The 14,119-nt window shown below is 47.0% G+C and overlaps 1 protein-coding gene across 1 annotated transcript in view; it reads left to right on the top strand.

Moving 5' to 3' along the window:
- The window catches only part of LOC138747175 (sentrin-specific protease 1-like), a 66,657-nt gene that overhangs the window by 7,172 nt on the left and 45,366 nt on the right, over positions 1–14,119 (top strand). The window contains 6 exon segments of the mRNA XM_069906162.1: positions 504–684; positions 1,062–1,206; positions 1,679–1,782; positions 9,410–9,624; positions 11,114–11,177; positions 13,519–13,557. Of these exon segments, the coding sequence (XP_069762263.1) occupies positions 504–684; positions 1,062–1,206; positions 1,679–1,782; positions 9,410–9,624; positions 11,114–11,177; positions 13,519–13,557 (748 nt within the window).

A 14,119-nucleotide genomic window follows, 5' to 3' on the forward strand; every position in this document is an offset into this window, starting at 1 on the left:
CGTGGACCCGCGCTGTCCCACATGCCTTTGAGGTTCCCAGTGGGACCAGACACAGTCCCATTGTAGTTGGAGTATCTCACATTCCAGGTGGGACTTGTGATGCATCTGTGTGCTGTACTGTTATGTATGACAGTAGTCCCCCATTGTCAGCTGGAAGGGGAGCAGAGAGGCTTGTTCTGTCTCTGGGTAGGGGAAACTGAGGGGTCTGGTAGAGTGGGATCACCATCTATTCCGAGGATATCACAGACAACAGGATGTCGGTTTAAGTAGGGGATGTGAGGGCTTTTCTATTGGTGAGGTGTGGGGGGGTTGGAATTGGAGATGCTCTGCCTGAGGGGGTAGGGAAGCAGAGACTCTCCCAACTTTTGAGAAGCACTGAACCTGAAAGGCCAAGGGAGAGACGGAGCAAGCCCGAGGGTGGGAAACAGGATCGGTGGTGGTACATGCGGACAAGATGGGCACAGAGTTGTCTACCTCAATGAGTGAATCTCCCTCTCCTGCAGCACGCGCCCGGCCACACAGGCCTGAGCACCTCCTGAGCTCCGGGGATGTGGGCTGGGTGAAAAGAACCCTCAACAGCCCCCGGGCACAGCAGACGGTGAACGGGTACTCGAGGGGTGACCTGGCACCACCCAGGCACCAGGAGCGATCACACCTACATCAATCAACATGCAGAGCACTCAGGTCAGGATGGGGCTGGGGTTAGTGGGGTGTAGGGATGGGAGGGGTGGAGAGGGGGTGGGGGACAAAAGGGGGGAGGAGAGGGGATGGGAGAAGGGAAAAAGAGGATGGAAGACGGGCAGGGGAGGGGAGACGGGGAGGGGGTGGGGATGGGAGAAGAGGGCAGTTTTGTTTAGAGCTGAGGTAGGGAGTGAGGGATTGGTGGAAAGTGGGAGGGGATGGGTGGGGAGGGAAGGAGGGGGTGGGGAGGGGTGGGGGAGGGAAAGGGATAGGGTGGGGAAGGAGGGAGGAAGGCAATGAGGAGTGAGGGGGATGAGGGAGAGGGAAGATTGGCCACCGCTGGGGTTCCCACATCATCATTTCCTTTCTCAATGTGACAGGACTCCGAGCCCCAGCCTGATCGCCCAGTACAACAGGACGGTCCACAGCAGGGTTCCGCAGAACCCCCTGCCCGAGAGCCACTCCGCCGGTCATCTGAAGGGGCATAGGCGGCCAACCAGAAAGTACTATAGTACTGTGGAGGAGGTAATGAGGGGAGGAGCTGGGAAAGGAAGGAAACAGAGAGGCAGAAGGAAAGTGGAGGGAGAAAATCGGGAGGATTGAGGTAGGGAGGGTGAGATGCAGAAAGCAAGATAGGAGGACTGAGGGAGAGGGCAGGGAGATCTGGGGTGTTGCGATGATGGACCTCCTGGTGATTCTTTCTGTCCCCTCCACCCCCCCCCCCTTTCCCCTTGCCACTCTCCCCTCCACTCCCCTTACTTTCCCCTTCCCTCTCTCTCTTCCCCCTTGCTCTCCCTCTCCTGCCCTCTCCCCATCCCTATATTCCCATTCTCCCCTCCACCCCCCTTTTCCCCTTGCCACTCTCCCCTCCACTCCCCCTACTTTCCCCTCCCCTCACACTCCCTCTCCCCCCCGTTCCTACGTTCCCATTTTCCCCTCCATCTCCTCCCTCCCATCATCCCTCACCCCACCCCCCGTTCTCCATTCTCTCTTCCAGACCATTCACCGAGAGGAGAAAGAGATCTACAGACAACTCCTGGAAATGATGACCACTGGTTACAGTAGCAAACCCGTCTCCAGCCCTCTGTCCCATCGCGAGCTGTGAGTTTGGTTGAGGCTACTGTTAACCCCTCCCTCCTCTGCATCCCCAGTCCACACATCAGCCTTTCCCCCCCGCCCCCAAAATGGATCAACAACTAGGCTGACAACCATTGTCTGGTCCTTGGCCGGCCCCTCCTCTGCATTCCCTCTGAGTTTGAATTGAGAATGATGGTTTACTTCTGTGGTAAGCTCTCCCCTCGCCTTCACAGCTCCCACACCCCCTTGAGGGAGAGATCTCCACAGCTTCCCCACCCTCTGTGAGAACACATTCCCCCCTTGACTCCACCTTCAACTGGGACATCCAGCAATGATGCTTGAAGCAACCGTTCAGGAAGAAATAATGAGTCAGACAGATGCAGTGTAGATTCAGGCAAGGCAGGTCCTGTTTGACGAATTTACTGGAGTTCTTTGAGGATATAACGAGCACAGTGGATCGACGAGAACAGGTGGACTTCATTGAAGGGGGAGTATGCTCGATGGGCCGGATGGCTCCCATTTCTTGTGTTATGATGCACCCCATGATTTCCAATTCTCCCACAGGAGGAAATGTCCTCTCCACACCCACCCTGTCGAGACCTGTCAGGATCAGAAATGTTTCCATCCGGTTCCCACTCTCACCCCCAAACTCTAGGGGCTACAAGCCCACTCCGTCCCACCCGTCCTCATTAGACGTCCCACCCATCCCTCCCAACGCACTAATGCCCTTCCTTGAATGAGGAGATGGACACTGTCCCCTGCTCTTGGTCTGGTCTCCCTGACTCTGTGTACTACTGACACACAACCTCCTCACTTCTGTATCCAATCCCCGCGCAGTAACTGGTCACATGGGACTCCAGATATAGACTCACCCCAGTACTAGTTCATGATTTGTTGACAAAGATTTGGGAAAGGGTTGGGTGTACACAGCAGGTTGGGCAGTATCCGCCCAGGGAGACAGTCAGGTTTCCGTCACGTGGCTTGCTGTGCATCCGTCTGCCTCCCAGATCAGGGCTGACCTCCGAGGGATCAGGTGAACTATGTGGGTGCCACTGCCAATGGAGTCACAGGATGGTAACAGGCCCTTCAGCCAAACTCCTCCCTGCCAACCCAGTCCCCAACCTGACCTGGTCCCCTTTACCTGTGCCCGGCCCATCTCCCTCTAAACGTTTCCCAGCCAAGGACCTGTCCAAATGTCTGTTAAACGATGTAATTGTCCCCACCTCTGCCACTTCCAGCTCGTTCCACACACCCACCACTCTCTGTGTGAAGAAGATGCTCCTTAGGTCCCCTTTAAATTTCTCTGCTCTTCCCTTAAACCTGTGCCCTCTAGTTTTTAAAATTTTTAAAATTTATCACATTATGAACCATACTGACGAAAATACACACAAACATTTCCCTCTTGAATATACAGTGTCATTTTCTCCCCTTTTCTCTCCTCCCTTCCCTCCCTCCTTCACCCCCCCCCCTCCCTACCCACTCAATGTTCAACATGTACAATACATTAAACCCATTAAACAATGTCATCACACAATGAAAATAAACAAGAAATTTGTGTCATCTACTTTTACACACTGGGTCAGTTCATTTTGTCTTCTCCTTCTATCATTTTAGGGGGTGGAGGTCCGCGGTAGGACTTCTCTGTTGTGTTCCATGTACGGTTCCCAAATTTGTTCGAATACTGTGATGTTATTTCTTAAATTATATGTTATATTTTTCCAATGGAATACATTTATTCATTTCCATGTACCATTGCTGTATTCTCAGGCTATCTTCTAATTTCCAGGTTGACATTATACATTTTTTTGCTACTGCTAAGGCTATCATAATAAATCTTTTTTGTGCTCCATCTAAATCGAGTCCAAGTTCTTTACTTCTTATATTATTTAGAAGAAAGATCTCTGGATTTTTTGGTATGTTGCTTTTTGTGATTTTATTTAATTCCTGATTTAGATCTTCCACTTTCTCAAATTGCCCAAATTGCATGTACTGTTGTTCCCATTTCCTTCTTACAGCAAAAACATCTGTGATACTGTTGGGTCCCATTTATTTAACTTTTGGGGCGTGGTGTATAGCCTATGTAACCAATTATATTGTATCATGCGTAACCTCGTGTTTATTGTATTTCTCATAGTTCTGGAGCATAGCTTTTCCCATGTTTCATTCTTTATCTTTATGTTTAGATCTTGTTCCCATTTTTGTTTAGGTTTACAGCTTGTTTCCTCGTTCTCTTTCTCTTGCAGTTTGATGTACATGTTATAAATCTTTTAATTATCATTGTGTCTGTAATCACATATTCAAAATTGCTTCCTTCTGGTAACCTTAGCCTGCTTCCCAATTTGTTCTTCAAGTAGGTTTTGAGTTGGTGGTATGCAAACATTGTACCGTGAGTTATACATTATTTGCACTTCATTTGTTCAAAAGATAATAATTTATTTCCCAAACAATTTTCTATTATTTTGTTCCCTTTTCTCTCCCATTCTCTAAAGGAAAGGTTATCTATTGTGAAGGGGATTAGTTGATTTTGCATCAATATTAATTTTGGTAGTTGATAATTTGTTTTTTTCCTTTCTATGTGAATCTTCTTCCAAATGTTGAGCAGATGGTGCAGTACTGGTGAATTCCCATGTTGTTCCAGCTTTTCATCCCACTTATATAGTATATGTTCAGGTACCTTCTCCCCTATTTTATCTAGCTCTAATCTGGTCCAATCTGGTTTTTCCCTTGTTTGATAAAAATCTGATAGGTATCTTAATTGTGCTGCTCTATAATAATTCTTAAAGTTTGGTAGCTGTAAGCCCCCTTGTTTGTACCATTCTGTTAATTTATCTAGCGCTATCCTCGGTTTCCCCCCTTTCCATAAGAATTTCCTTATTATTTTCTTTAGCTCCTTGAAGAATTTCTCTGTTAGGTGAATTGGTAACGATTGGAATAGGTATTGTATCCTTGGGAAGATATTCATTTTAATGCAATTTACCCTCCCTATCAGTGTTGGTGGTAAATTCCAATGTTCTAAGTCATCTTGTAATTTCTTCATTAATGGCTGATAATTTAATTTGTATTGATGGCCTAGATTATTATCTTGTTGAATACCTAGGTGTTGGATTGCTTGTGTTTGCCATCTGAATGGTGATTCTTTCTTAAATTTTGAGAAATCCGCATTATTCATTGGCATTGCTTCACTTTAATTTGCGTTAATCTTGTATCCCGACACTTCTCCATATTCCTTCAATTTCTTATGTAATTCTTTTATTGATAATTCTGGTTCTGTTAAGTATACTATAACGTCATCTGCAAATAAACTGATTTTATATTCCTTGTCTTTTATTTTTATCCCTCTATTTTCTGTTCTTATCAGTTCTGCCAGTGGTTCTATAGTTAACGTGAACAGTGAAGGAGATAGTGGACATCCCTGCCTAGTTGACCTGCTTAATTTAAATTGGTTTGATATATATCCATTTACAGTCACCTTCGCCAATGGTCCCTTATATAATGCTTTAATCCAATTAATATATTTCTCTGGTAGGTTGAACTGCTGTAGTACTTTGAATAAATAATTCCTTTCTACTCTGTCAAAGGCTTTCTCTGCGTCTTAGGCAACCGCCACTGTTGGTGTCTTGTTTCCTTGTACTGCATGGATTAAGTTAATGAGCTTACAGATATTGTCCGTTGTTCGTCTTTTCTTAATCCAGTTTGATCTAGTTTTACTATTTTTGGTACATAGTCGGCCAATCAGTTTGCTAATAGTTTAGCTATTTTATAATCTGTGTTGAGTATAGATATTGGTCTATACGATGCTGGTGTTAGTGGATCTTTCCCCGTCTTCGGTATTACTGTAATTATTGCTGTTTTGCATGAATCTGGCATGTTTTGTGTTTCTTCAATCTGGTTCATTACTTCCAGGAGAGGAGGAAGTCTTTAAATGTTTTATAGAATTCTATTGGGAGTCCGTCCTCTCCCGGCGTTTTATTGTTCAGTAGTTTTTTAATATATCCTGTATTTCTTCTATTTCAAATGATTTTATTAATTTATTTTGCTCCTCTTCTTGCAATTTCGGTAGTTCAATTTTAGGTAGAAACTCATCTATTTTGTCTTCTTTCCCTTTGTTCTCAGTTCAATATAATTGCTCGTAGTTTTCATTGATCTCCGTTAGGTTATATGTAATTTGTTTGTCCTTTTTCCTTGATGCCAATACCGTTCTTTTAGTTTGTTCTGTCTTAAGCTGCCAAGCTAGTATTTTGAGCGTTTTTTTTCTCCTAGCTCATAATATTTCTGTTTTATCTTCATTATTTTCTTCTCCACCTTGTATGTTATAGTGTTTCATATTTTATTTTTTTGTCCGCCAATTTTCTCCTTTGTTGTATCTTTCCTTGTTGCTAATTCTTTTTCTGTACTTGCTATTTCCCTTTCCAGCTGTTCTATTTCCCGATTGTAGTCCTTCATCTTAGTAAGCTTTCATTGCATCCCATAGTATATCTTTCACTGATTCCGTATTTATTTTAAAGTACATTTTAATTTGTGAACAATGAATTCTCTAAAATCCTGTCTTTTAAGTAGCATGGAGTTTTATCTCCATCTATACGTTCTCGGTGGGATGTCCTCCAGCTGTATTGCTAGTAACGGGCGAGTGATCTGATAACAATCTAGCTTTATATTCCGTTCTTCTAACTCTCCCTTGGATGTGGGCTGACAACAGGAACAGGGCTATCCTTGAGTATGTTTTGTGTCTACCCGAATAATATGAATATTCCTTCTCCTTTGGGTATTGTCTACTCCATTTATCTAAAAGTTGCATTTCCTGCATTGATTTAACCATAAATTTGGTTACTTTGTTTTTTCTGCTAGTCTTTTGTCCATCTTTGAGTCCAAATTAAGGTTAAAGTCCCCTCTGATCAGTATATTCCCCTGCGTATCTGCAATCTTCAAAAAGATATCTTGCATAAATTTTTGATCCTCTTCTTTAGGTGCATATACATTGAGCAAATTCCAAAATTACATATCTCCCTGCTGGATCTATTATTTCCTCCTCTATTTTGATTGGTACATTTTTATTGATAGCTACTCCTCTGGCTTTTGAATTGTATGATGCTGCTGTTACATGCCCTATCCAGTCTCTCCTTAATTTCTTGTGTTCCACTTCAGTTAGATGTGTTTCATGCACGAATGCTATAATCAATTTTTTATTTCTTCAGTAAATTTAACAGCCTCTTCCTTTTGATTTGGATATGTATTCCGTTAATATTTATAGTCATATAGTTCAACATGGCCATTTCATACTTTGTTTACCTCATTTCCGTTTCCTCATCACCACCTTTCCCCCATATCCATTTCTGTTCTCTTTTTTTGAACGCACTGTAAGACAACACTTCTAAAACATAAAATATTTCCACTATTCCCACATCTAAAATTACCTTAACCGCAAATACCCCCCCCCCCCACCCCGAGTTGCTCCCTGTTCCCTGCCGGGCAACCACAACTGCTCTCCATTCGGATTGTGAACCCGCTCGCAAGCATCAACCGATTTCGCAGTGACTGTTATTCTCTCCCACCCAGTCCCCTCCAGAAAAGACTTTTAATTCCCCCCTTACTTCCTTTCTTCTCCTTCTTAGTTCTTACTTGTACATTTTTCTTCTTTATAAGAAGTTTGTCGTCATTCTTGTTCTTGTTACATCTCTCTTTCTGTTTTGCAAGCGTTCTGCAAATTCTCATGCTTTCTCCGGATCCGAGAACAGTCTGCTTTGCTGTCCCGGGATAACTATTCTAAGCATCGCTGGATATCTTAACATAAATTTATAGTCTTTCTTCCATAGGATCGATTTTGCTGCGTTAAACTTCTTCCTCTTTTTCAGGAGCTCAAAACTTGCGTCTGGGTAGAAAATTTTTTTTTGACATTTGTATTCCAGTGGCCTTTTGTCTTCTCTCATTTTTTTCATTACCTTCTCCAATATATCTCTTGTTGTATATCTCAGGAATTTTACTAGAATGGATCTTGGTTTTTGTTGTGGCTGTGGTTTTGGGGCTAATGTTCTTTGTGCCCTTTCGATTTCCATTCCTTCCTGCATTTCTGGCATTCCCAGGACCCTGGGGATCCATTCTTTTATAAATTCTTTCATATCTTTGCCTTCTTCATCTTCCTTAAGGCCCACTATCTTTATATTGTTTCTCCTATTATAGTTTTCCATTATATCCATCTTCTGAGCTAACAACTTCTGTGTTTCTTTAACTCTTTTATCAGTTTCTTCCAATTTTCTTTTAAGTCATTCACTTCCATTTCTACAGCTGATTCTCGTTCTTTCACCTTGTCTACTCTTTTCCCTATTTCTGTCATGACCATCTCTAATCTATTCACTTTTTCTTCTGTACCTTTTCTTTTTATTTCATAAAATTCTCATGTCTGCCATTCTTTTACTGCTTCCATATATTCTTGAAAATTTTTTTTAATCTATGTACAGTCCATTCCCTTTATCTTCTATTTCTCTGTGCAGAGCTTGATGTTCTCCTTCTGTGTCTGCTCTAGGGTTTGTGTCTTCTTCTTCTCTTCCTTGTATCTGTGTCTCTTCTGACTTTCTTGTTGGGCTGTTTGTCTCAGTTTGTTGGGTATTTTTTTTATGGTGTCTTGATGTTGGTCCTCTTCTGGGCTGGTTATCTGTTGTGTCTCTGATTTCCTTTTTTCATTCTCCTCCCTCCCGTTCCCGTTATTTTCTGTATCTTCCCGCTGGGAGCCCTGCTGTCGGGTCTTTCTCAGCTGTTCATGCTGTAGAGTTCCACTCCACAGCTGGTCCCCCCTCCCGTCGGTGTTGTCTTTGTTGTGCGTGGTTGCGCACCTCTGTTTGGCTCCAAGAGCCATCTTTGCAGTCCTGCGTTCAGTGGGTCGAGACCCTGCGGGCTTTCCACTGACCTCAGGGAGTGGGCTCCTCTTTCCATGGCGGGTCCCTGCTTCATCGTACAGGTAAGGCCTTCATCCTGCATCTTTCCTTCTTCTTTTCTTCCCGTTGTTTTTGGCTTTTCTTTCTTTGGTGCCATTTCCTCCACACCTTTATTTTTTATTTGTTGTGGTTTATGTGTCTGGGGCTTTGCTTTTTCTTTACTTTTTTCCTTCTTTTCTGGAGAGGGTTGGTATTCTCCTACCGGCCACTACTCCATCACGTGACTCCTCCCCTGTGCCCTCTAGTTTTAGACTCCCCAACCCTGGGGAAAAGACTGTGACCACCCACCTTATCCATGCCCTTCAAGGTTTTATAAACCTCTATAAGGTCCCCCCTCAGCCTCCTCCACTCCAGGAGAAAAGCCCCAGCCTCTCTCTGTAACTCCATCCCTCCAGTCCTGGGAACATCCTGGTGAATCTTTCCTGCCACCTTTCCAGCTCAGTGACATCCTTCCCACAAATGGGTGTCCAGAACTGTGCACAATACTCCAAGTGTGGTCTCCCCAACATCCTGGAGGTTGTAACGGGACATCCCTGCTCCTGGACTCAGTCCCCTGACATATGAAGGCATATGTGTCAAACACCTCCCCTGTCTATGTATGCAGAGACATCCAGCAAAATGTCTAGCCCGCCCACCCCCCTGTCCTACCACTGAATCCTTCTGCAACCCCATTCAAATCCCTCCCCTTGATCAGTTGCTTTCTTCCTCCACCCCGGAACCTGCAGATCCAGGATCCACAGCCCCAAGGAGTGGACCTCTCCCAAGGTGCTGCAGTCGTTGGAGGAAAATGAGCTGGCCAGTGAGACCATGGAGCCCGAGCTGCCCTCCTGCCGCATGTCGTGGAACGACCTCTCCGACCTGTTGGAGGGGACTGAGAGCACGTGCAGCAACAGCCCAGCCATGCTGGAGGGGACCCCCAACACAGACACTGTGTCCACAGGTACGGAGAAGGTAGCAGGAGCTGGAGGGGGCTTCAGAAATAGGGAGGAGACTAGCGAGAAAGGGAGGGGTGCAGGGATGGAGGGGGTTGAGTCGAGGAGGGGTGTAGGGAATGGAGGGATAACATATTGGGAGGGGTGTAGGAAATGGAGAGGTTACAGACGAGGGACAGGGAGAGGTGTCGGGAGCATAGGGTTACAGAGTAGGGATAGGGTGGTGTGTAGGGATCGGAGGGGTTATAGAATAGGGACAGGGTGGGGTGTAGAGAGCAGAGGGGATACAGAGTAGGGATAGGGTGGAGTAGGCAGCGGAGGGGTTACAGGGTTGAGTGTAGGGAGCGAAGGGGTTACAAAGTCGGGGCAGGGTGGGTTGCAGGGAGCGGAGGAGTTACAGAATAGGGATAGGGTGGAATGTAAGGAGCGGAGGGGTTATAGATTAGGGACAGGGTTGAGTGCAGGGAGCAGAGGGGTTACAAAGTCGGGACAGGGTGGGTGGAGGGAGCGGAGGAGTTACAGAATAGGGATAGGGTGGAATGTAGGGTGGAGGGGTTACAGATTAGGGACAGGGTGGGATGTAGGGAGCAGAGGGGTTGCAGAGTAAGGACAGGGTGGAGTGTATGGAGCAGAGGGGTTACAGAGTAGGGATAGGGTTGAGTGTAGGGAGAAGTTGGATTACAATGTAGGGATAGGATGGGGGTGTAGGGACCAGATGGGTTACAGAGTAGGGATAGGGTGGGGTGCAGGGAGTGGAAGGATTGCAGAGTTGGGACAGGGTGGGGTGCAGGGAGCGGAGGGGTTGCAGAGTAGGGATAGGGTGGGGTGAAGGGAGCGATCGGTGATATGTTTCCCAATGGGGATGGAGGGTGGAATTTTCAGAGTGTGGTGTTTTCCTGATCTGACTGAACTCCTCGAATCATCCCTGGAGTTTAACCAGTGTGTGTTTTGAGGATGGGAGACATGAGGTCACTTTGTGCAAGGGGTGAGGATGAGCCTTTGAGTGGCTTCTCTGTCCTCAATGGTGTGGAATCCTTGAGAGTGGCTGGAGCTGCACTCACTCAGGCAAGTGGAGAGTGTTCCCTTACACCCCTGACCTGTCAATGGGGGGGAAGGATAATGTGCTGGATATGGAGTGCATGGACTAACTCCACCCAGGCAAGAGAGGAATGTTCCCTCACACTCCTGACCTGTAGATGGGGGAAGGATAATATGGCGGATATGAAGTGCATAGACTAACTCCACCCAGGCATGTGGGGAGTGTTCCCTCACACCCCTGTCCTGCAGATTTAGAAGGATAATGTGGCGGATATGGAGTGCATGGACAAACCCCACCCAGACACGCGGGGAGTGTTCCCTCACGCCCCTGACTGGTGATTAGTTAATGTTTGTGTGCTTAATGAGACTAACACGCTTTTGCACAGCATCACCTACAGAGCAGCGCAAGTTGCCCTTCCCCCATTGCCCACCATGTCCCATCCTTCTTGACTCCCACAGGTTCAGACTCGGAGTCGGTGATCGTGGTGAAGGTGAAGGAGGCTCCAAGACGTGCGATTGAAAGGTAGTGACCGCCGAAATTTCCCTTGCTTCTCTTGAGCACTGAATCTCTTGTAGCATCAAGATGGTCGTGTTTGCATAGTAACAGAATACTGTTCTTGCCCCGGAAGTATGTGATGGGACGGTGTGGAGGGAGCATCACTCTGTGTCTGATCCCTGGAGAGTGTGATAGGACAGCGTAGAGGGAGTTTCACTCTGAATCTGACCCCGTGAGTGTTTGTTGGGACATTGTGGAGGGAGCTTCACTCTGTAGCTGACACCGGGAGTATGTGATGGGACAGAGAAGAGGGAACTTCACTCTGTGTTGGACCCCGTGAGAATGTCATGGGACAGTGTGGAGGGAGCTTCACTCTGTGTCTGACCCCGGGAGTGTGTGATGGGACGGTGTGGAGGGAACTTCACCATGTTTCTGACCTGGGAGTGATGTGATGGGACGGTGTGGAGGGAACTTCACCATGTTTCTGACCTGGGAGTGATGTGATGGGACGGTGTGGAGGGAACTTCACCATGTTTCTGACCTGGGAGTGATGTGATGGGACGGTGTGGAGGGAGCTTTACTCTGTCTCTAACCCTGGCATTGTGTGATGGGACGGTGTGGAGGGAGCTTCACTCTGTCTCTAACCCTGGCATTGAGTGATGGGACAGTGTGGAGTGAACTTCACTCTGTCTGAACTGGGAGTGTGTGATGGGACGGTGCAGAAGGAGTTTCACTCTGTATCTGACCCCGGAGTGTGTGATGGGACGGTGTGGAGTGAGATTAACTCTGTCTGATCCCGGGAGTGAGTGATGGGATGTTGTGGAGGGACCTTCACTCTGTGTCTGATCCCAGGAAAGAGTGATGAAATCATGTGGGGGGAGCTTCACTATGTGTCCGACCTCGGGAGAGTGTGATGGGACGGTGTGGAGGGATCTTCACTCTGTGTCTGATCCCAGTAGAGTGTGATTGGACGTTGTTGAGGGAGCTTCACTCTGTCTCTAACCCTGGCATTATGTGATAGGACAGTGTGGAGTGAACTTCACTCTGTCTGAACTGGGAGTGTGTGATGGGACTGTGCAGAAGGAGCTTCGTTCTGTATCTGACCCCGGAGTGTGTGATGGGACAGTGTGGAGTGAAATTCACCATGTTTCTGACCTGGGAGAGTGTGATGGGGCGGTGTGGAGTGAGCTTAACTTTTTGTCTGACCCCAGGAATGAGTGATGGGATGGTGTGGGGGGAGCTTCACTCTGTGTCTGTCCCGTGAGACTGTGATGGGTTGGTGTGGAGGGAACTTCACTCTGTGTCTGATCCCGTGAGAGTGTGTGATGGGACAGTGTGGAGGGAACTTCAGTCTATGTCTGACCCCGTGAGTGTGTGCTGGGACTTTGTGGAGGGACTTCACTCTGTGTCTGACCCCGGGTGTGTGTGATGAGACTGTGTGGAGGGAGCTTCACTCTGTGTCTGACTCCGGGAGTGTGTGATAGGACGGTGTGGAGGGGGCTCCACTCTGTGTCTGACCCTGGGAGTGTGTGATGGGACAGTGGAGGGAGCTCCACTCTGTGTCTGTCCCTGAGAGTGTGTGATGGGATGGTGTGGAGGGACCTTCACTGTGTGTCTAACCACGGGAGAGTGTGATGGGATGGTGTGGAGGGACCTTCACTGTGTGTCTAACCACGGGAGAGTGTGATGGGGTGGTGTGGAGGGAGATTCACTCTGTGTCTGACTCCGGGAGTATGTGATGGGACAGTGTGGAGGGAGCTTCAGTCTATGTCTGATCCCGTGAGTGTGTGCTGGGACTTTGTGGAGGGACTTCACTCTGTGTCTGACCCCGGGTGTGTGTGATGAGACTGTGTGGAGGGAGCTTCACTCTGTGTCTGACTCCGGGAGTGTGTGATAGGACGGTGTGGAGGGGGCTCCACTCTGTGTCTGACCCTGGGAGTGTGTGATGGGACAGTGGAGGGAGCTCCACTCTGTTTCTGTCCCTGAGAGTGTGTGATGGGATGGTGTGGAGGGACCTTCACTGTGTGTCTAACCACGGGAGAGTGTGATGGGATGGTGTGGAGGGACCTTCACTGTGTGTCTAACCACGGGAGAGTGTGATGGGACAGTGTGGAGGGAGCTTCAGTCTGTGTCCCCTCCCTTCCTGTCCTTTCCTCTCTCTCTATCTCCCTTTCGGACCCTTTCCTCCTACCTTTCATGCTTGCTCCCTCGACCTCTCTCCCCCTTCCCTCCACTCCCATTCTCTTCTCTGCACCATCTGTCCCGCAGCTTTCTCTCTGCCTCCTCTCCCTCTCATCTTTCCTACCCTCCCTCCCCTCTCTCTCTCTTTCCATGTCCTCTCAAGATCCCTCTCTCCGTCCTTCCACAGGATGCCGAAGTTTGATGCTGTACTCTGGATCCGTGAACTGTGAGTCTTGCCCTCTGGCTTGCATGCTGGGTGACGGTATGTGTTAGAATGGGCGTCGGACCTCTCCCGTTGCTCTCCCCTCCCGTCGCTTATCCAAGACTCCTTCCCCACCTAACCCCCGGATGGCGGGTGTGGAACTGTGGATACAATTGATTGATGTTGTCCCTTCCCCCTTCCTTTTTTTAACTTTATTTAGTATTTTTTCTAAAACTAAACAGACTTTTACAGAATAAGTAGTCTAATAATAAAACAATAAAACAAACCCACCCCTTCCCCCCCCCCCCACAACAGATCCCTAAAGGGAAGCATTAATAATAAACAAAAACATTCAGTAATTTACAATATTACTAAATTAATATTCTTCATATATGGTGTCCACATCTTAACAAAAAAATCATAATTATTATATAAATTTTGTTATTTTCTCCATATAGATACACGACTTCAACTCATTATGCCATCAAATTACATTTAACTCCGCTTCATCTTTGCAAGACATAGCAATACATTTACAAGCAACTGTCAATGTTAGATGAATAAACGCTGGCTGAAACTTATCCAA

Source organism: Narcine bancroftii, chromosome 12 (genome assembly GCF_036971445.1).
Source record: "Narcine bancroftii isolate sNarBan1 chromosome 12, sNarBan1.hap1, whole genome shotgun sequence".
NCBI lineage: Eukaryota > Metazoa > Chordata > Chondrichthyes > Torpediniformes > Narcinidae > Narcine > Narcine bancroftii.